This window comes from Crocodylus porosus, unplaced genomic scaffold (genome assembly GCF_001723895.1).
Source record: "Crocodylus porosus isolate Cpor-Errol unplaced genomic scaffold, CroPor_comp1, whole genome shotgun sequence".
Classification (NCBI taxonomy): Eukaryota; Metazoa; Chordata; order Crocodylia; family Crocodylidae; genus Crocodylus; species Crocodylus porosus.
In genome coordinates this window covers 118,774,279-118,797,385 of record NW_017728931.1, presented here as the reverse complement: position 1 = coordinate 118,797,385, position 23,107 = coordinate 118,774,279, and the positions used below count along the sequence as shown (strand labels likewise).

Here is a 23,107-nt window from a genome sequence, read left to right as displayed (position 1 = left end):
CAAGAGTAAATTGGATGCTTATCTTGCTGGGATCCTATGACCCCAGCTGACTTCCTGCCCTTTGGGCAGGGGCCTGGACTCGATGATCTCCCGAGGTCCCTTCCAGCCCTGATGTCTATGAAGTCTATGAAAGAGGTTGGACAGCTACTGGTTGGTGAAAGATATATGCATAGCGTATGTTTGACTATGGGTATTTCTCATGTTTCTAGGCTTTGCTGGTTGTTCTCCAAGCCCTTCTGCTACATGTGTCAGGGTGTTTTTAAACCTTCCTCAGAGGCATGAGGTGTTGGCTGCAGGCAAGGCTGGGGACTTTGACTGGGGTGAGCCAGTGCTCTTCCTAGGACTTCAAGCCAGAGGTTCCTGACTAGCGGGTCTTGCTCGTCCACTCAGGGTCAGACTTATCACCATCTTTGGGGTCAGGAAGGAATTTTAGCCCATAATCAGCTTGGAATGACTGGGAGGGGTTTGACCCTTCCTCTGTGGTGGCAGGTGTGGGCCTCTACCTGGGTTTTCTTGAGTATATATTAATAGCCTTTTATAGAAGCAGGATGTTGGCTGCTGCGGTTCCCCACTTCACCTGTGTTAGGGTGTTATGTCTTGTGTAGTATCAGGGTTGACATTTTTATGAAGAGTTTAGATCATGGATTTGTACAGGATGGTTTGGATAGGGATGATCCTGCCTCAGGCAGGGGATTTGACTAGATGACCTCTGGAGGTCCCTTCCGGCACTACTTCTCTATGATTTCTATGGTTATTATTTAGTAACATTACTGTGGAAGCTCAGTCAAGATTAGGGCACCATTATGCTAGGTTCTGTACAACTGCAAGCACAGTCCCTGTGCCCAAGAAAGCTGAGTAAATTCTTCAGATTTGCCTATCTTCTCAAAACCTAGTAGCTGTGATGTAAGAGGATCCCATCCTTCAATCCAGTTCCACATCTGAAAAATTCCTGAGACTAGGAATTTTGCCACCCAGGAGGTAGTCTACTTTAAACAGTCATCCAGTGCGCGTGCTACGTTTGCTGTGCAGAACAAAAACAGGAAGAAAAGATCAATTTTGACCTTTTTCATGTCTGTTTCATTTCAATATCATAAACACGCCACACAAATGTGTTTTTTTACAACCATTGTCTTGCCTTTCAAGGGTAGAGCACTTCCCAAGAAATACAAATGCTTTATTCAATCAAATATAAAGAATTCTTGAAGACAGAAGAAAAACTCTTTCAAATATAAAGCAGTTCAAAATGTATCTAAAGGCAGAAGCACAGGTGGGTTTTGCAGCAAAGCTGGACAATTTCTGTAAACTGTTTTCCATGCATATTAATTCAGCTTTTAAAATAAATTTTGTCTCATGGATACATGTATTTGTATCCCTTTTGTATTCATTTTCTTACAAATAATAATCTAGAAAATGAAGTTGCTGGAATAAATGTTTATCAAAATACCACCTATTGCAGAATTGTTGCAAATTTATAATAAATATTTGCATAGAAAACCCTCATGCTAATAATTATGCTAATTCAGCCAGAGAAAAGACGTTTGTCATGTGACCTATGTTTCTGTTCAAATGGCTTCACTTTCAAATATTAAATCCTTGCAACAATTGGTTCTCACACAATTTTCAGGTCAAGAATGATTCATAGATATTACTTGGTGAATAAATTAAATCAACAAATAAACATAAGAAAATTAGATTAGATTCAGTGATGAGTCATGGTATGGTAAAATGTATTAAATAAATTAGTTATGAATTATTCACACAAGTTAAATTCAGAGGTTTCCCAGTATAACTGAGCCTTAGCTTTAACTTTGCAAATGGGAAAATTGTTTGTCCTACACACAAAGAGTGTCTGAGTCTTTTTGCAAAGAGTCTATGCAAAGAGTAAAGAAGGATAAATTCCTTTCCCGGTAACGTGACTAATCCATATTCCTAGGAAGCATATGGAAACTTGTATGCATGGGCAGATCCAGGATTTTGTAAACGGTTGTGCAGAAACAGTAACTGGTGCTGCAGGAATGGCTGCAACCAGCCCCCAGCTCCCACATGCCCCCCATATTGCTCCACTCTGCAACCACTCTTCATTCTGCACTTCAGCTGGGCTGGGCAGGGAGCCAGGCTCATCTGGGGACAAAGGCAGTAGTGATGGCAGAAGGTGGTTTCTTCCTTCCTGAGTCTGCTTCTGGGCTGGGGAGGAACAGCTTGAGGAATTGGGCAGGAAGTGGGAACATACCTGCAACTGCCAATGCTGCTGCTCTACCCTGCTGAGCCCAGCTCCTTGTTCCACAAATTAACCCTAGCTGGAATGGGGCAAAGCAGCTCTGGAGCTCCCTCACACCCTTGTGGAAGTCAGAGGCAGCAGCGACAGCATCAGCAGCAGGTGGGGAAGAGGAGGGGGTATGCTGCTGAGCATGGAGGGGAAGAGAAGGAATGGGGGGTGGGAATTGTTATTTGATTTAGGAACTTAAAAATTTCCTTGGTTTCTTCTCCCACAATGTGCTCTAAAAGTGGAGCCAACCATACCACTGCATTCCCTTTGCATCCACTCCTGCCCGCATGGGGCCATTCCACATGAATATTTCTAGCACCACCAAGCCATGCTGATTCCACTGCATTTCGGGAATAACACATTTTGCAGAATTTGCCCCAAAGCCTAATATTTCTTGATTTATTTACATGAACAGCAATCAGTTTGTTTGCATAGATTTCATAGACGTTAGGGCTGGAATGGACCTCGTAAGATTATCAGGTCCAGCCCCCTGCCCAAGGGGCAGGAAGTCAGCTAGGGTCAAAGGATCCCAGCAAGTTATGCACCCAAATGTTTCTTAAAAGTGTCTAGAATAGGTGGTGCAAGCACCTGTGGGGAGGCTACTCCAGGACTTGGGGGTTGGACAGTAAAGAAGTTTTTCCTTATGTCCAGCCTAAAACAGTCTTGCAGGAGCTTGTGACCATTGGACCTTGTCATCCCTTGGGGTGCTCTAGTGCACAGGCATTCCCCCAGATCCTGATGCACACCCCTGATGTACTTATAGGCTGTCACCAAGTCACCCCTGAGCCTGAGCTTCTCCAGGCTGAAGAGTCCCATAGCTCGCAGCCTCTCTTCATAAGACCTGTTCTCTTGCCCTCTGATCACATTTATGGCTCTCCTCTGGACTCTCTCAAGCTTCTTTATGCCCTTCCTGAATTGTGGAGCCCAGAATTGGATGCAGTACTCCAGCTGCAGCCTCACCAAAGGTCTTGCTTCAGATGCATCGCTAGATGCAAGCCAGAGTTTTGTTCACTTTGCCGGCTGTGATATCACATTGGTGGCTCATGTTCATCTTATGGTCAATCATAACCCCCAAGTCTCTTTTGGTTTTGGTGCTAGCAAGTGTAGCATTGCCGAGCCTATAAGTGTGATGTGGGTTTTTTTCCCCCAAGGCGGAACACCTTGCATTTCTCCATATTGAATGCCATCAGGTTTTCAGCTACCCACCTTGCAAGCCTATCAAGGTTGGCCTGGATCACTAGCTTAACCTCAAGTGTGGATACTCTTCCCCAATGTTTGGCGTCATCGGGATAATGCATCTTAAGAAATTTGTGACAGGCAGAGAATCAATAGGAAATAACAGTAATACATCTGTGAGACTCGTGACTACATCTCATTGAAGCGGAAGATACAATGACAATACAGAAAATTGTAAATATTTTAGTCTGGGATTTTCAAGGGACCGTAACATGTTAGGGGTCTAAAACTTAATGGTTTTAGGTTTCTGATTTTCTTAGGTTTATTTGAAAATCATTGCTGCATTAAGTACCAAACAATATTATACATGAAATTAAATAATTGATGATTCCTAAAACTAGCATGCAAAAACTGCTTTAAAGTATTAAGAAATTTACCATATTTATCTGAATTCAAGATGACTCTGAACTGAAGATGACTCCCCTCCATTTAGATGGATGGCTCCATTTAGATTCTATACATGAAAATTTATAAATTAGTTATAATTTTCCATGTATAGAATCGAATTATTGGAGAATCACTGTAAATTCTATCCTTCCCACCATTGCAGCAGGGAAAGCAGTGAGTGGCAGGAAGGTAGGCAATGGGGCCAGGTGGTGAGGGAGGCAGTAGGGGGACAGGCAGTAAGGAAGTCAGTATGGGTTAGGCAGTGGGTTAGTCAAGTGGCCTGACCCCTGCCACCTGTTCTCCATACCACCTGCCCTCCCTACTGCCTGCCCCCCGCTGCATACCCTAGCAACTGCCCTCCTCTGCAGTGCCTGCCTCCCAGCACCTGTCCCCCCTGCCACTTTTTTCCCCTGTGCCTGCACCCCCTGACACCTATCTTCCCTTGTGCTTGCCCTCCCTGTCCCCCTGCTGCCTGCTCCCCAAGAGCCTCTGCCCCCTCTACTGCTTACCCTTCAGTTCCAGCACAGCTTTGACTCTAGTAGCTGTTGTGGTCATGGCAGCTCTGGTTGGGACCCAGAGATGGAGCCCAAACTAGAGCTGCTGCTGCTGCCACCAAAACAGGGTGCCACTGGGACTGGGGGAAGGGCAAATATGTGCTTTTTGCCCTAGGCTGGAGCAGAGCCAGAGCTGGAAGAAAAGCAGCAGTGGTGGTGGTTTCATAGTTTGAACTGAAGTCTCTTCTTTAGTCCCTTGTGGTTTTTACTGGCTATCAAAGACATACTTCATTAGTTAATACCTGTATCTAAACAAACCTTTAATTGGCAAGCAAACAATACTATTATTTTTGTATACTGCATATTTATAGGAACAGATGTGTGACTGACTGGAGTATGTTAATGAAAGGGACAACTACATCTTGTCAGGTGCTTACTAAAAGTAATATGAATGTAAGTCTCACAAGGCTCATTGTTGAGGCTGTAAATCAGGCCTGGCAGATTTTGGAAGCAGTCCTGATAACGGTCATGGTAAATATTTATGAGAAAACAGGGCCATATGTTGGAGTAGCCAAACTGAAGCAACACTTCCCACAATAGTACTCAAATGTGTTGACTGGTTGTTATGGGGGCAGATAAACTTCATTCTCAGTGCAAGTAGATTCACATAAGGAGAGAAGAATAGTGCAGATGGATTCTTCTGCGGATCTTGGAGGAGAATTTTGCCCTCTATGAATATTTTGTAATTCTGAAAATACTTTGGAAATATTTTGGGAATGTTTCAGGACTGGTTGGATATTTAGCCTCTGCTTCCTCTTTTTGCCCGTTACTGTACATAATTCTCCAAATAAGCCTAGATTTTATCTCTGCACAAACATTGCCCTAAAGACTTAAATATTGCCTTTCAGCAACCTTATCTCTCTTTACCTTGTCTAGTTCTGATGGTTAATAGACAGCCTTCTTTCTGACTCCAGGAGCTTGGTCTTTTGGCATACCTTTGCTGATTCCCTCTAGAAGTCTTCTTTAGAGTCCTATAGCTTGTTCTGTATCCCCACAAAAGCAACTCTTTTTTATTTCAATGCATAACTGGCTCAATGAGGGGAGAATTAAGCCTGAGGCACAGATAATGAAAGATGCACTTTTTATTCAGATTCATGGGGAACCTGAATAGGACTACCCAACCCCAAAAGTAATGGGATCTAGGATCCTCATGACAACTTTGACAAACATTCATAGTAATTTACTGTTACAGTTTTTCTTTACATGGATGCAGTATTAATTTCTATTTTTGAGATGGGTCAAGGTTTTGGGGGGTAATGAACTATTTGCTCTTTGGAGGCAATTGTGTCAAATTAAGGTAACATTCTTTCTATCATTTCAGGTGGAAAAAATGGGGGGGAAATTAAATAGGTCAAAATATTCCATTTTGACATTTATGATGCAAATTGTTTCAATTTTTTTTGTTTTGAAAGAATAATTTGAAACTTAAACCATAAGACTAGTGCACATTAGTTAAGAAAAGAATAAAACCACCCCAAACTATGGCATTCAGTTTGGGGGTTTTTGTTTTCTTTGTTTTTTGTTTTTGGGCCCTGCACCAAAAGAAAATTAATAAGTTGCACACCTTGGGTCAAATTGTAGCTAGTCACAACAAACAGCAACGAGGATAAAGGCCCCTTAATCTTTTGCTTTAGCAGCTTGTCCGGGATTCATGAATGATGAGATTCTGGCCACAGTTGTCTGTATTTTCACACAACTCAGAGGATACTGTAGCACAATAATAATGGTTACACAGGTAAACACTCATTGACTTCTTTAACAAAAGGTTTCACCTACATGAGAATTTCAGAACTGAGCCCAGGAAATGAAGGCTTTTTCAGTTGGGTTTTAATCGCTGATGTTGACGTATTTTTCTCTCAGTGCTACTCAGAAGGCTACTGGAAAGCGAGCATTTGTTCTGAGTCGTTCTACATTTGTCGGCAGTGGGAAATATGCAGGTCATTGGCTAGGTGACAACTTTTCACGTTGGAAAGATATGCACATGTCAATAATTGGAATGTTGGAATTTAATCTTTTCGGGATTCCATATGTAAGTCTGCCCAATGGCTGTCAAGCAATCACTCTCTCATGCATAGTATTGCTTTAAATTAATCCAAATATTAACTTAAATCAAATGCTTAGTGTAGCAAGAGGTCAAGTCATAGGTAATGTAACAGGTGTTGATTAAAGCAAGATAAACTTTTTCAGTTAGTTCCAGCTTTGGAGATATATATTTAATCTTGCAAGCTGAGTTGATAAGTTTTTTTTAATGTAGTGAAACAGTCTCAGGGCCAGTAACGTCTTAGTCCTAGTCAATTTTCTCAATACTCATTGCTCTGTGTTATGCGCCCTTCTAATTATAATCACCAAAACCAAAATAACGAGCCATTAAATAGGTTTTACTGTAGTTTATTGATATAGAGCCAAATTATACCTAATAATAATTATAATAATATTTTCTTTTTTTAGATTGGTGCTGATATCTGTGGATTTAACTTGGATACAACCTATGAACTCTGCTTGCGCTGGATGCAGCTTGGTTCATTTTATCCATTTTCCAGAAACCATAATGCAAAGGGCAATAAGGTAATTAAACAAGGTTACTTAACACTACAGTCAATAATTTTCATGTTTGTCATGGTAATTTATGTTGAACACTCAGTAATCCTTCTAAAATTTTGGTAAATGGGTGCTGCCTGAAAAAGAAAGATTTATGTGATGCAGGGCTATTAGATATTATTTTGCATTCTGCATTTAAAATGGATGGATAGAAACTGCAAAAAAATAAATCATGTGTAACATTTGAAAGCCATACAGAAATATCCAGATGCATCAATTAAATGACAAAAGATAACCTGCACAGAACAATGGATAAACTCAATTCTTTCATCATTTACCTATGAAGATCCGCATTTTGTTTCTGACCTGTTTCAGGTGTTAGTGATGTTATCAAACACTATGAAGGAAACATAGCTATTTGGTAGGTCAAAGACAGAGGAAATGTTTTGTGATTATTGAGTGCCTTAAATATAATTGTTTACACTTTTTTTAATATTAACTTTCATTATATCCCCTTGCCTTGAGTTATAATATTCTACAATCCTTTTATATTCTCCATAACACATATTAAGGGCTGACAGGACATGCCACTGGCATTATCTTGCATCAATTCTCAGGCATGTATCATAGGCAGAAACTCTATACAAACTATATTTCTTATACATTAGAAATGTCCAGGACAGATACAAGTAGAAATGCAAGATACCCTAAAAGAAATGAAATCTGAAAAATGCAACTAAACTGATAAATGTAAAAATATATTCTGTTTTCTGTCTTGACTTGCATATAACTGAATAAGCCTTACAGGTCTTATCCTTGATAGAAAGAAATTGCTTTAACTTCTGAAATTAGTTCTAAAATTAATCTTCTGATTATATGCTTTGTTTCTCTATTTTGTACATAACAATGAACAAATAACTGATTCTGCTGATTTTGTCTCTGGTAAGATGAGATGTGTAAAGATGGAGCTCATGATCTTTTAGTTAACTTTCACTTTGTTGTGAAGCTTGAGTTTTACAGGATAGTGCAACCATGGCAGCCAGTACAGTTTATGTATGTCTTCATAAATTAATTACACAAAAAAACTTGGTAATTGTGTAGCAAAGCACACTGCTTGCCATTAAGAGGTCAGGGAGAGGTATCATACAACTGTATCCAAAATAACACAGTATTCCTCTATAGCTAGAAGAGGAAATGTCTATGATAAGCCTATTTTTGTGGCCTGCATACAGGTTGGTATTTAATTAGTGTGTCCAACTGTGTGGAATGAAATGCAGTCATATGGTTACATAGTATGCTCATCAGTTCTTAAGTATGTAGGGAAATGGCCCTATCACCCTTATGTTAATGTTTTTAGAGGAGAAGCCACTGATCAGTATGGGCAAGGATGGCAGAATGCTTAGGGCATGGTATAAATTGACTGTGAATAAATTTAGGCTGGAAAGTAGGCTGGCCTTAACTGCCAGAGGAAGGAAGTTCCAGAATAGCCTCCCAGTAAGAGCAGTAGAAGCAAAAATTTTGATTTGGTTTAAGAAGAAGCTTGATAAACTCATAGGGGCTGCTTCCTGCAAAATAACAACTTCCCAAATTCAAAAAAGAATGAAATGAGCATCTTTAATTGGTCTTCCTGGAGCTGCTAAAGATTATGAAACTGGCTTTCTATTAATTAAAAAGAAATTAATGATCATTCTTTATTTACAGGGAACTATGAATGCTTCAGAAAGCCCTATAGACTGATTATTTTTATGGTACCTAGGCACTATTTGCACTGTGCACCTATCAAAGTAGTGAAAATATAACATAATTAAAAAAATATCAGTATCTAGTATCCAGAGCTCAAAACCTAGTGGGAAAAATTAACCCTAACTAATTCTGATGTAGATGCAAGGGAGAGTAAAAATAACTTCAATATTGAATTTTACCTCATATTAAGTGCATTATTAAAATTTAATCTTAAGTGTCTACTATGCCTGACTCAGAGATATTAGATTAATTAATAATTTTCTTGTCTGAAAAGCATTAAATAATATAAAAGCAGTTTTATTATTTCTGTTCCTTTTATGTTCCACCCTCTTTGGAACACACAATGCTATTTTTTAGTTTAAAGATAAAATTGAATAATTAGGGATAATTTTTAAAGAAATAAAGGAATTCTAGGACTTCATTTATTGATTCACTCCATAGTTTCTATGTACATCTAATTCATTCCAAATAACAGGTCCAGAATATCCAATGAATATGAATATGATCTGTTTTTTCTTTTTTCTCAGTGCTAACAGTTTCTAGTAAAATATTTGGAAAATTCCTTAAAACCAGAAGTGCGGTCTCTAGATTGTAAGAATGTTGGACTGGGCTTTTCAAAGCAGGGTAGCAGATTTCATACTATATCTTCCTCTGTTTTTTTTTGAAAATATGTAAATAAATCTTCTTCATTGCTCTAAAAATCTTAGCCTTGACTTTAGAAATGTCCTCACTATAGTGTATCGACAAAAATTTGTAAGTGTATCTGATGCCATGTAAACTACTCAGTGAACCCATCTACACATGCACATTTACTGCACAGTAACCAAAATTACTGAGCAGTACAGGCACATGCCTACATGTGCGCACTTGTAGTGTGCAGTAAATATAGAAACTTATGCAGACTTGAGTGTAAATTTGATACCTGCATTGTGCAGGTATCAAATTTATACCCAGTTAATTACTGTGCACTAATGCACATGTCGATGCCTTATTGCACAATAACACTGTGTATGTGGACTGATTGGGACTAACTTTAGCGTTAATGCGTCTTAATGCCTGGAAGTGTAGACATCAGCCTATTCCCACTTACTGCATAGTAAATTTAAGCTGCTGTAAATGAACATGTAGACACGTCCATGGCTACATAGCATGAATTGTGCCCCCAAGTTGATTTGCATTTACTATCAGCCAGATTTGCATAAACAGAATGAAAACTAAAGTTAAAACCTCTTAAACTCCTATTGAACACTTATATTTTGCTATTTACTTTAGTGGGGGCCAGGATTTCATCTTGGAGTAGAGAAACACATGGCACATTTCACATGTGTTTGGTTCTGTATTCTTCGCCCTCCTGTTTTTTCAGGATATTGAACACCTAGAATTCCCCTTAGTTCCTGTTTTCTGTCCTAGAGTTGATTCTTTAAAGTGAGCAACTGTTTCTCTGTCCCCTGTCCTACTGGGCTGACAGGCCTAGGTAGGAAGCAGGCTGGGGAGTAGAGGCTTTACTGCTTCAGTTCTGTGACAGCTCAGGGCGGAGCCAGCCCTGCTTCGCTGGAGCAGACAGCACAGTCCAGGGCTACAAGGCATTCTGGGGTACTGCAGGACTGAGTTAACTTGAATCTAAAGGGAATCTGGGACAGAAGTTCCTTAAACCACTTTAACCTAATCAGTTAAGTCTGATACTACATCTAACCAGGTTTATCTTAAACCAGTTTTAGCCATTTTGAAAGTGGTTTATGTGCACTGAACTTCTGTTCTGTTGTGGGTTTAATTTTCCAGGTGTGGAATCCAATCACTTAAACTGGTTTATGTGGAATTTCTGTTGCTAGCCTTAAAGTGGATGGAAGGGGTCATCAACCCCTTGCAGTGTGAGATGTGAAACTCATGGAGTACATGAGTGTTTTTAAGAATGAAAAATTCTTTATTCATATCAGACTGGTGGTGGTTTAATCTTAGTTTGCCATTGGTTTTTAACTTTTACTGTATACTGATATTGTCAGCAGCAGCTTTCCTTCAATCATGAACAGGCCACTTGTTCCAGAATAATCATTTATTTTTATACAATTTTTTCTAGGAGCAAGATCCAGCAGTTTTTGGAGCAGAATTTGCTGCAATATCTCGGTCTACACTGCTGATTAGATATACACTCTTGCCTTACTTATACACCTTATTCTTTGACTCACATGTTCATGGAAACACAGTGGTACGAGGACTGATGCATGAGTAAGTAATTGGTTTCTTTCATTTTGGTTATATTTTATTTACAGTATTATTACAGATCCATTGTGTAGGTCATTTGAGTTGGTGTTTACTTTGTTAATAGTAATGAAATTGCATTCCTTTCCCTTAAAAGCAGTTTACAGTGAGAATACAAAAAACCCTTTTGACACCATATTTACTCAAATGTAAGATGAACCTGAATATAAGATGACCTCCCATAGTTATATGGAAAAATTATAAATTTGTTATAATTTTCCAGGTGTGGAATCCAATTATCAGAAGGTTGTATTGAACTTATCTCCCTCCCACGGCCACATCAGGGAAAATAGTGGGTGGGAGAGGTTGGGTAGACCCCCTTGCCCTCTGCCCTCCCTTTCCCCCCTGAAGACTTCCTTCCCTTCCTTCCCCTCCCCTCCCTCCCCCTCCCCTTCCCCTGTCAGAACCTGCTCAAGCTCCATTCCCTCCCTGAACATGATGTGGATGAAAGTGACAGTAAGCAGGGGGAACGGGACAGGGGAGGACAGAAACTGCAGAGGGTAAGCAGAGGGGCCCAGAGTCAGAACTTCAGCAATTGCCTCCCCCCATCCCCCCCCCACTTCCTCTCTTGTTAATTTGACATGCAAGTGACCAAAAAAACACTGGCTTCACAATAAACATACCCATAGTCACTTGCATATATGCAAATTACTATGGGTAAATTAATCCAGAATTAATGCATTTTAACTTATGAACTGCTGCAAGTTTCAGGAAAGGTACTCCATAAACACACTTTTGAGCAGCACTTTTATAGCTAGTCATATATAGTACAAACTAGTCCAGAGCTGAAAGGCTCATTATTTACTGTATAGTTCATTGGGCTGGGCCCCAGCACAGTCAACAACATTTGAAGCCAGAATGACCCCATAGTTCAACACTGCTCTGTGTGTGTGTGTGTGTGTGTGTGTGTGTGTGCGTGTGTGTGTGTGTGTGTGTGTGTGTGTGTGTGTGTGTGTGTATTCCAGATACTGCCACAAAGGATCCCTGTGCTAATTAGCCCCCCATGGAACTGAGTGTTTTTGCCACACTTCAGAAATGTATGTGCAAATGAGGCAAAGGGCTGCCTGGTCTGTTTCCACCCAATAGCGGGGAGGACCACTCTAATCACATGTGACAGGTTAAGAGTGGGGGGTGCCAGAGTCTTTCAGCTACATACAAGTTCAGTGTTGTTTGCCAGACATTTAAAGAATGAAAGAAAGGCACGGCTTAACTGTGGGAATGTAGAAACAGGAATAATTGGAAGCATTGGTTACACGTAGGGGGTGCACGCAGGTGCATGTGCACCCCCTGAGATTTGGCTGTGCACCCCCCCAAGTCATTGATAGGCTGCTGGTGCTCCCCCAGTGTTAGGAGGCACTAGTCACTACTTCCAATTATTGGAAGGAACAGGAGTAATTGGAAATGGGAAAGAAAGGCACTGCTCAACTGTGGGAGTGAAGAGGAAGTCAAAATGTATTTGATGCAGTGGTTCATCACGACTTGAAAAGAGTTGGCACTGAGGGGAGCAGAGCACAGCTGGCACTGTTTCTTTTTCAGATGGGCTGCATTCGGGAGAGGGTGTCAGAGCTGTAGCTCCAGGCCCAGTGCTCATTATATCCTGGAGGAGCAATTGCCTGTTTTTTTTTAAGGGGGACACAAAAAAGGTCCTATTAGTACGTTGTCCCAATGTGGGCCAGGTGTTTTGTGGGCATGTTCATCATGGGCTGCATTCAGTCAGTTTCAGAGTTGATTTCCATGACTGAGCACATGCTGCTTTTGGCAGAAGTTTAATGATAGACAATGTATATAATGGGTGGGGGTGGTGCATTTGAGGGGAAGGGGATTGCTGGAATGCAAATATAAGATGAGGGGCTTTTTTCCCATCGTGATTGGGGGAAGGGGAACCTCATCTTGTATTGCAATAAATATGGTATATGCGATAGCTTTTTATTTAAAATAACATATATTCTTCATTTTTAATTACACTACACTAATAATATTCCTGAAAAAAATAAATTCTTAGACAAGAATAAAAAATTGCAGTAGCTAGAAATAATATACCTTATTCAGTACTTGACTTAAATCTGTATTCCAGTCCTGTCAGAGCCACGTTTTCAAAAAAACCTCAAAGTTAGTACTTTCTAATTTAGCAGATGCATCTGTGTGTGTGCTGTAGAAAACCTATGTCTGTGCTCACAAATTGGACAGTGAAGAAAGGGAAAAAGATTTCTGTTTGTGGAAGCAGATGCTAATACCTAGTTTGCATGTACCAGCTTAAAGGTTTATTTGGTGATCAGATTTTTGACACAACTTATTTCCTTTTATTTTAGGATGTATAAGCCAGAAAAACCTTTATCTTCCCTTTCTGAGTTGTTTAATTAACTCTACTATTTGCTTTAGGTAAAATTGTTATTTCAGAATGCCTGACTTGTTTAAAAAGACAGAAAATAATATACATGAAAGGTTACTAATGAGACATATCACAATTTAGCCTAATGGTACAGCTTCATTAGTAGAAGCCTGACAGTTTCATGTGTCTTTTCCTATAGATGGCAAATGTTTAACCCGAAAGGTAATGTATATTTATAAATTGAATTAAGATGATGTGATAGCACAGTAGAATTCCTCCAAAACACACATACATGTATATGAATAACATCTGAGAAAAGTTTATAGTTGTTTATTTCACAGACTAGGTTTTATGATAGTTCAAACATTTTCTTTAAACCATATTTTTGCTTAACATTTTTGTTGTTCTTAAACATTGATTTTTTTTTTATACAACTATAAGAGAAAGTATCAGTGATAAAATTTCCACCAATAAAAGAATACCTTGTTCGATCTTCAGTAGTGGGAAGTTAGTATTCCTGTCGATTAGCATTTGTGTGGCACGGTGTGTGACTTGGGGCCCTGTGTCTCCTGGCCACTCAGAAGTTGGGCAGCCCTGAAGTAAATGATCATTGCACACACAGTGGTTTTATTCAAAATTGCTGTTAGTTTCTGATACATTCTGATGTGTTTTTATTTTGATTGATACTAATTCAGGGGGAAAATTGTTTTGACATCACAGTAAAGATTTAATTAGTTAGCCTCAGCCTTCAAAAATAAAAAAAAGACCTTAGATACTGAGACAGACTGCAAAGAGATAATCCCACACATTTATCAAATATTATTCTGCAGTTGGATAATACATACATTCAGAGATATCAAAAGCAGGCAATGTTTTATGAACATTAAAACCTTGGAAATGGAAAGTTATTGTCATTATCTAGCAACATTTCTTTCAGATAGAACATGGAGTAAGCCTCAGGCATATTTGCCTTTTGTCCAATACGTTCTTGCAAACTCCATTATTTTAGAAAACAGAACACTGAATACATTGCTCTTTGTTTTCTTGTTGCCAAGTTTTGCCAACTACGATAATGCTTAAGTCTTTCAGCATCAGGTACAATGCACTTTTCACATGTGGAAGCATGCTGACTTGAATACCATTTAGAGAATAATTTTCTAAACAATGAAACTGCATGGAGTTGGTGTATAGAAGCTGTAGGAATGTCATGTAAAATTTTGAAGTGGCTGAAGCAAATCAAAGATGCTGATGATAGGATTATAGCTTGTCAGGAATTGTTTTTAACAAAATGTTTTTCTGTTGGGAAATGATTAGCATTTGATCAGAGGTTGAAGTGAGACTGAGAAAGAGAGAAAGAGTGATCTCAGAATAGCCAATACCACAGGGGCACGTGCACTCACCTAGAATGTAGAAAACCCAGGTTTCAGTCCCTGTCCTGCCTCATTTAAAATAAAAGACTTAAACTAGGTCTTCTGTATCTCAAATGAATGCTGTAGCTGTGGGCCTATCCAACTGGATTTTTGCTCTTTGGGCTAATGAACGTTTAATTATTTATATAGACTGGAAACAGAGAGTTTGATGGAGAGAATGGCTGAATATCCCAGTGGATTAGGGCATTCACTGAGTATGTGCCAGTCAGAGATTCAAATCCTTGATCTGTCTGATTGCTGGGATATAAAACTGTCAGCTGTCAAATATTATATTTAAAATGAAGGAAAAATCTTCAGTAGAGAGGCTATACAGCATTAAAAGAAAAAAAAAGATGAATTTTACTTCTAAATACCAACTCCGTGCCTGGGAACAGAGATTTGTCAGTTTCTATGGTCACCTGACAAATCACAATAAATTTTAGGCAACATAGCTGGAGTCCTGCAGAGAAGGTTCTTAAGACTTAAACGTATTCTCCAGGGAAGCGTCAGTTTCACTGTAACAAGACTTAATGTGGTGCATTACCTTTTCACAGGCAGGGTAGTTCTCTTTTTTCTACCTTATATATAGCTGCAGGGGATAATTTTCTCATGAAAGTACTGTACCCTCTGAGGAATTAGGAAACATTACATCCAGTAATGGTATCATCACTGCATGTATGTATGCAGGTGTTACCATCATTTTTAAAACAAAACTTCACACTCTGAACAATTAAAATATCATTCTTTAGCTAATAAAGACCCTCTTTACATGTGAGATAGTACCAGGCTATGGAGATCCTGGGATCAATCACTGCAGGGTATCATGTAAATGAATATTTTAGGAAGTGAGTTTCATGTGAACTGGAAACTGGGTTCCACTGCAGCTTATCTTATAGTTTTATGGTTGATGGAACCAGGACAAGATGCTCTACTTGAACCATAGTCTCAACAGGTGCCAGAATCCACAAAAAACTGCTGATGTTCAGATTCACTCTGCAGGTGCAGCTCAGGATAAAAGTGTGGTGCAGGTTAGGAGATGGATGGGAGAGAAGCCTGGAGAGAGAGATGAGCAAAGGGAGGACAGAAGAGGTCCCCAAGGAACAAACAAGTTAAAGTAGGAGGTTTAAGTTAAGGGTCACCCTGGTGATATGGATCAAAAGGCTGGGAATCTTAAGATTGAGGAGGAAATGAGAAATCACAATAGGTTCATAAGCAAGACTGGCATTGAACATTTTAGAGGTATACAGAGGAATGATAGGGGTATAGTACAATACTAGTACACAGACTAAAATAAGATTTAATATGCATCATAGAGACAAGGCAGGGTAAATCACAGGGCTAGAATATGAGGACAGAAGTGTGCAACCTGTTCAGGGAAGGTACACAAGGGATAAAGGGAGGAGGTGTTGCATTGTTCATCAGAAATCCAAAAAGGAGGTGAGAAGCAGACCTGTTGACCCTCTCTGGGTGAAGAGAAGGGGGAAAGACATCTATTTTGGTAGGGGTCTAGTATAAATCACCAAAATCCTCTTTTCACCTTTAAACTCAAAACCACCATCACATCATTTCCATCTGAACTACAAGAAAAAATACAGAACTTGATTCCCCCTCTCCCCGCCACTACCCAGTGTAGGACTTTTCACATGCTCCCTAAAATCCACAAACAAGGGAACCCAGGCAGACTTATACTATTCAACCATGGAACCCTAAATGAGGAAACATCAGGTTTCATCAAATCCACCCTAAAACCTCTTGGTACCCAAAGAGTGAGTTTTGTCCAAGACACAACAGACTTTGTACAAAAAGTTAAAAACATAGACTACATTCCCAGCAGTACCCTCCTAGACACCATGGATGTTAACAGCTTATTTACCAACATCAATATCCAGAATAGTAAAATACAAATCACCATATACAAGAAACCCATGGAACAACATACATATCTGCAGATAACCAGCAATCACCCTAAATGCACCAAGAAAGCTGTAATACACAGCGAAGTCCTCTGATACCACTGAATTTGCACTGAGGAGAATACACGTGATCGTCACCCTGCAAATCCCAAAAGGGTTTTCGCCCTACAAGGACACTACTCCAGAGAGATAGATGACACTTTTGAAAGAGCAACCTGGATACCATGTGACGAATTGCTGTGGTACAAAAAGAAAATCCCAACGAATCACACACCATTAGTTATGACATATCATCCTTCCCTGAAACCTACACAGAAAATCCTCAAACAATTGCAACCCATACTAGAAGAAGACCCCATTCTTAAAGAGGTCTTTCCAGAACCACCCATCCTAGCCTTTAAACAAGCACTGAGCCTTGCCACCCTCATCACCAGAAGCAAATTTTCTATGGCCCAAAAACGCACTGAATGGATCCAGACCATGCCAGGACTAGAAATGTAAACCTACCAGAATAACTCTGACACTCCTACAATAAACACACCTCATAACGGAGCCATCACCACCCCTTAATCTTATACCTGTACCTCCAGAAATATAATATAGCTCATCCTGAACCAAAAGCCCTGATGGAAAGTATGTAGGAGAAACCAAACAACAACTGTGTACCAGAATGAACACACACTGAAAATCTATCAAAGACAAAAAATCCAATTACCCGTGGATTCACGCTTCTCACAAAACAACCACTCTCTCTCCAGTCTCTCAGTTCTAATCCTCAAAGGGAACTTAAAAACCACCTTTCATAGATGAGCTTCATAAACCTCCAGGATCCTAAAAATCATGCACTAAATATATACGTTGGATTTATCATAACCTGCCTGCCATCTGACAATCCCAAGTAACCTCTCTACATTTTACCAGCTACATTCTATCAACAGTTCAACATTGCTCCCTATCCACCCCCCAACCTGCCCACCTACCCACCTACCTGTCTCACGCCTATTGTCTCCCATTTCCTCTGATCCTTCATGCCACACATTTGCATTTTCACAAACCTGCATTTTGGCTTCTATTCCACCTAGGAAAACACACAAAACACCAGCAGACTCTCCCTATGCCTGAAGAAGGGTGTTTGTGCCCAAAAGCTTGCAAACAACAATTTTTCCAGCTATTTAGTTAATCTAATAAAAGACTGAATTTTATTAGTAGATGTTTAGTATTGTGAATCCAAAAAGATGACAAAGCCAGTAGGAAAATACAAATTGCCCAAGCGAGAGACTAACATTAGAGGGATGGAGGTGAGGAGGGGAGCGCAACTAGGTTACAGAAAATACTATGTTAGCCAACTAAGCCCGGGGGAGAGGGGCGGGGAGTGGAGGGAGGAGGGGGTTCATGACGCTGAGAGAGAAAGAAGATAGATGCACACAAGCCCGTATAATGGCCCGTAACGGTGGAGGAAGTAGGTGGAAGAAAGTATCTCAGTCCACGTAGAGTCTCATCGCGGGGGTCCTCTTCAGGTGGAGCGGGGTGGTCCATTGCTGAGATTCCGCTCAAAGTGAAGTCCATCTGGTGCTGAGAGGGGTTCAGGTGGTCCTGAACCTGGTCAGGTTCTGTCTGGTCCAGTGGCAGTCTGTCTGGTGGGATTGGAGTACTGGCAGTGGCCTGTGATGTGCTCCACGTACATATTGCGGGACCAGCGGCTTGTGTCGGACACCCTGAGGCAGTGCATCAGTTTAGCATAGTGGTGGGAGATGCGGCAGGCATGCAGGACACTCTCGTTGCTGTGGTCCCAGGCTCTGAGCGTTCCCACGATGAGCTCGTCGACCGTCACATCGTAGCCACAGCACTTCAGGAAGTTGGCCAGCGGGACGTACTTCTCCCACCTGCAAGCATGGGTGTTGGTGAAAGCTTGGCACAGGTTCTCCACAGGGATGGTTACATCCATGATCACAACCTTCTTGGCCTCTTCGTTGGTGATCATCATGTTGGGTTGCATCTGGCTCTCACAGCCCAGGGCGGTGCGGTTCATGGTGATCTCCCCCGCTGTGGCCGGGATGGCCCTCACCAGGCAGTCTACTCAAAGAACCTTGTCTGCCAGAATGAACATAGGAAGAGATGAAATAGTGTATATATTTGATCGCATATCACATGCACCTCAACAATCAGTGTCCCCAAATCAGTGTGTGTGTCTTAAGCAAGCAAGCTGATTTTTCTTGGCTGGAAAAGGAACAAACCTGAATGCAGCCATACAGCTGCCAGGTTGACTGTCTCTTCTGTCTGGCTTAGTAAACAGAAGGAACAGATTTCAGTGTTAATCACAGGTAATAGCTGATCACTGTAACTTGTGCTGCTGGTAGTATCTTAATGAGGCTTGTGGTATAGAAACACTAACACTACTAAAAAAAACTACTTACACTAAAGAAATAGCAGTCATGCAGAGGTCTGGGACCTAATCTTGTGTGAACAGAGTAAGTTCTTGTGGAAGCACAGAGTGTTTAGGAAATGTGACATCCCAAAAGGCAGTTTGGTTGAGGCAACAAGAAAAATACATTTTTTGTGTGAAATGTGAGAAAACACAGTAATTTTTTGACCAACTAACAGGATCACTCAAAAGACTGGATCTGTTGTTAGTAAAGGAACTTTACCCAGGTATCTGTCTATTGGAAAAGCATATGGCAAGACTCAGGATATCCAACAAGTTCTTAAAATGTAGTAGGGACAACTTTTTATGTCAGCAGGTGAAGGGAGTATCTAGAGAAGTGTGGCTATTTTAGCTCTGATTTGGAGTAGTTGGGAACGTTACGGTAACAGGTGCTTTTAGTGAAACTATCACTAAAGGTAGAGTTCACAATTCTAAGGTAAGATAAGTGCAGCAACATCAGAGTACTGGCAAAAGACTTCAAAAAAGCAGGTGTCAGCAAACTGAGGAAGTTGGTAGGCAAAGGAAGGAATTCTAAGGGAAAAAATTTGTCCAGGCTGGCAATTTCTTAAAGACGCTTTATTAAAAGCAGAATGGAAATAGTCACAATATAGAGGGAAGATAGGAAGCATAGTAAGAGATCAGTGTGGTTGCATCAGGACCTCTTTAATGATTTGGAATTGGAAAGGAATTATACAAGAAGTGGGAACACAAACACATTGCTAAGGATGAGTTTAAAAGTATAGCACAAGTGTATAAGGAAAAATCAGAAAGGCTGAGGTGCAAATGAGTTGCATCCTAGAAGGAGTAAAAAAAGGTGATAAGTAAAAATTCTATGAATATATTAGAAGGAAGAAAAAGATCTTATGGTCCAGTACCATTCAATATATCCACTAATGACTTGAACGGTGGAATAGAGAATATATTTATTTGCAGGTGACATCAAGTTGAGAGGGGCTGCAAGCACTTTGGAGGAAAGAATCTTAATTAAAAAAGATCTTGATAAATTGGAGAAGTGACCAGGAATCTGAAAGATGAGATTCAAAAAAGACAAATAGAAGGTATTATAATGAGGAAGGAAAAATCACATGCTAAATACACAATGGGGAATAGCTAAGTAAGCAGCACTGCAGAAAAGAATCAGGATATTATCATGGCCTGGATGCTGGATATTACTGATGAATATGATGCAGAGGCAGAAAAGGCAGACATCTTTTTAGGAGTGTCATATATAAGAAACAGGATAAATACTGTATTTTCTTCTATACAACATGTACCTTTCCCCCCCAGAATGAGCCCCCCAAAATTGGCTTATGTCTGTTAAATAGGGAAACTGATTTTGTGCCTGGGATAGAAACACTCTACTTTGATTCCTCCTTCACACTGCAGCACGTGTGGCATTGTTGTTCAGGCAGCTGAGAGAGTCAACTGTCTTCATGGCTAATTGTTTTTCACTCCACAGATGTTAACAACCATGTCTACTTTTTAATGTTTAATGATCGTGATGTTCCACTAATCAAGCTAACCTTTCCTAGGAAAAGTTTGATGTCTGCTAGCTACTAGTCTTATTTAACAACCCTTGAGATGCTTTAAGTCTTTTCAGAATCATAGATCCACCCATGAAGACCAGTCTTCAGCAGCAGCTAGGGTTTCAGCTTTAGTTAAGCAGGAAAAAGAGGGTGAGTCATCTGTAGATACGGTTCTGTTTCTTCTCCATGCTGCCATAACTCTGGACAAATATTTTTTTCTTCATTCTGCTTTTAAACAAAACCCCCAAAATACGTATTATATTTTGGGGGTTGTGCGAAAATACGGTATTTTGCTGTACTCCACGCTAGTGAGATGTCAGCTAGAGTACTTTGTCTAGTAAGAAGGACAAACTGGAACAATGCTGTAGAAGAGTAACAAGAATGACAAGAACCTTCAAAGATGTGACCTATGAGAAAAGGGAGAAGGAAATGGGTCTAGTCTATTAAAAAGGCTAAGAGGCAAGATGACATAGGAACAGCTTTGAAAGATGTAAAAGGTTATTACAAAGATCTGCACATCTATTTTCAGACAAGAAATAATTGGCCTACATCTCAGAAAGGAAGGTTGAGGTTATATATGATGATGATATACTGGAACAGGCAACCTTGAGTAGTTGTGAAAACCCTGTTATTTACTTAAAAATACTGTCCTGAAACATTTTGAATGTGCTTCATGTTTGCCTGCTGAATACATTTTTCTCAAACTATATTCCAAAGTAGTTAGGATCCTAGTAAAAGATGTAAACATGGGCATCTACCCTACTACATGATTATAAAATAGCTGTACCTGAATGAGAATAGCTAAGGGTCAACTCTGTTTTAAATTATGTTTAAAATTATTTGATCTAAGACAATTTTATTTCCCGTATAAATGAAATATAAGTTATGAATACTAAGGACTGGGAAAAGGAAAGTGCAACTTCTTCCCACCAGCCAGGGAAAATATTGGGGGATTTTGAAGGATCCCTTAAAGAATGGAAATTCTTGTTATAGTCAGTATTATTACAGGGTCCAAGTATTTCCTAAGTTATTTGAAAAAAATCAAATTTGAATTAACAATATGCATCTGCCTTTCAAAACTAGATTTACTTCTGATCTGCAGACTCATGGAATAGATAAGGCTTTTCTTTGGGGACCTGCTTTTATGATTGCTCCTGTTCTTCAAGAGGCAAGTACTGCAATTTTAAAAGTTTTAATACTGGAATTAAAGACATGAACACTGCTCAGGCTTTAAAATCACGTATGGGGTAGTTCACATACATTATCCCTACTCACCCACATTTTCTTCTACTCACAATGCCTGAGGAATGAATTTCAAAAAGATACCAAGCTGTAAAGAAAGTACAATTATGCATACAGAAGCGGGACTCTGCTATTTGCAAATTTGTATTGTGCTGATGGCACTCTATGAGGACATCTGTAGCAATAAGGATATTATAGAGTTTGAAAGCAGGAAGAAACACAGAGAAGGAAAAACAGAGACCAGGAATGGCTGCCAATTCTGGACAAAGCTGCCAGAACAACAAACCAATCTCTAAATTCAAACCAGCCCATAACATTTTGGGTCCCAAGCTCTGAAAGAATATGCTAGGAGTTCCCCAACATCAAATGCAAATGAATGCAACCCTCTTCTGTTAAAATGACCATCTTATTTACTTCCAGTAGATATAAAAATGCTTTATCCTGTGGATGTACAGGCTGTTTCCCAAAGTGGTGTGGGGGCGTTTGCTAGCACTGATGCTGGTATACTAACTGCAGAGTGGGTTTATTTACAGTCCTCAGAGTGGAGGATTTTTCTACACAGTTGCTGTATTGATATTCAACACCAAACCTAGATACTGCAAACATGATTTAAGCAATACTAAATAGTTTACCTGAAATAGCTGAGCAACACTAGTTATATCTAGTTATATCTTTAATAGCTAAACCAATGCTAAATAGTTAGAGCTGGAGTAGCATAAATTACTATTGTATGCAGTGAGTCTGTTACTAGAATATGAATGATGAATTGTGTAATTTTTTCCAGTGCTGATTATCAGAGTATTAAATGAGCCATTGTGTGCCACACATTTTCATCTAAACTTTGTACCTCTGTGAAGTTCAAACAGAAATTGTTATTCCTTTTATAAAATCATTTTGACCTCAGTAGGATATTGCTTTCTGATCCTTCTGAAAGTCAGTCATCTTTAAATCTCACAAAATTCTTAGCAGCTAACTAACAGGGGGAGTTCACAGGATGTTAAGCCAGTTGCCAATTCTTGAAAATCAGTGCCAGACTCAAATGGTTGGTGAAAACCATTGCACATCTTCATGCTCTTTACTAAAAAGCCACTCTGAGGCAAGATACAGGAATAGGTGGACTTTAAATCCCTCTTCTCATCATTATATGCTATGATAACAACGCATTCTGATTCATAAAAATACATTCATTTCTTTTGATCCACATTTTTACCAGAATAAGCTATTTTTCCTGAGTATTTTCAACAGTTTTATCCTGAGTACTTTCAAACTTAACCCAATTTTATTTC

The 23,107-nt window shown here is 39.7% G+C and overlaps 1 protein-coding gene across 1 annotated transcript in view; it reads left to right on the top strand.

Annotated features, from left to right (window-relative positions):
• Positions 1 to 23,107, top strand: part of LOC109315999 (maltase-glucoamylase, intestinal-like) — a 137,219-nt gene that overhangs the window by 87,818 nt on the left and 26,294 nt on the right. The window contains exons 14-17 of the mRNA XM_019543962.1: positions 6,304 to 6,472; positions 6,892 to 7,008; positions 10,799 to 10,947; positions 21,663 to 21,747. Of these exons, the coding sequence (XP_019399507.1) occupies positions 6,304 to 6,472; positions 6,892 to 7,008; positions 10,799 to 10,947; positions 21,663 to 21,747 (520 nt within the window). The remainder of the gene's footprint in view (positions 1 to 6,303; positions 6,473 to 6,891; positions 7,009 to 10,798; positions 10,948 to 21,662; positions 21,748 to 23,107) is intronic.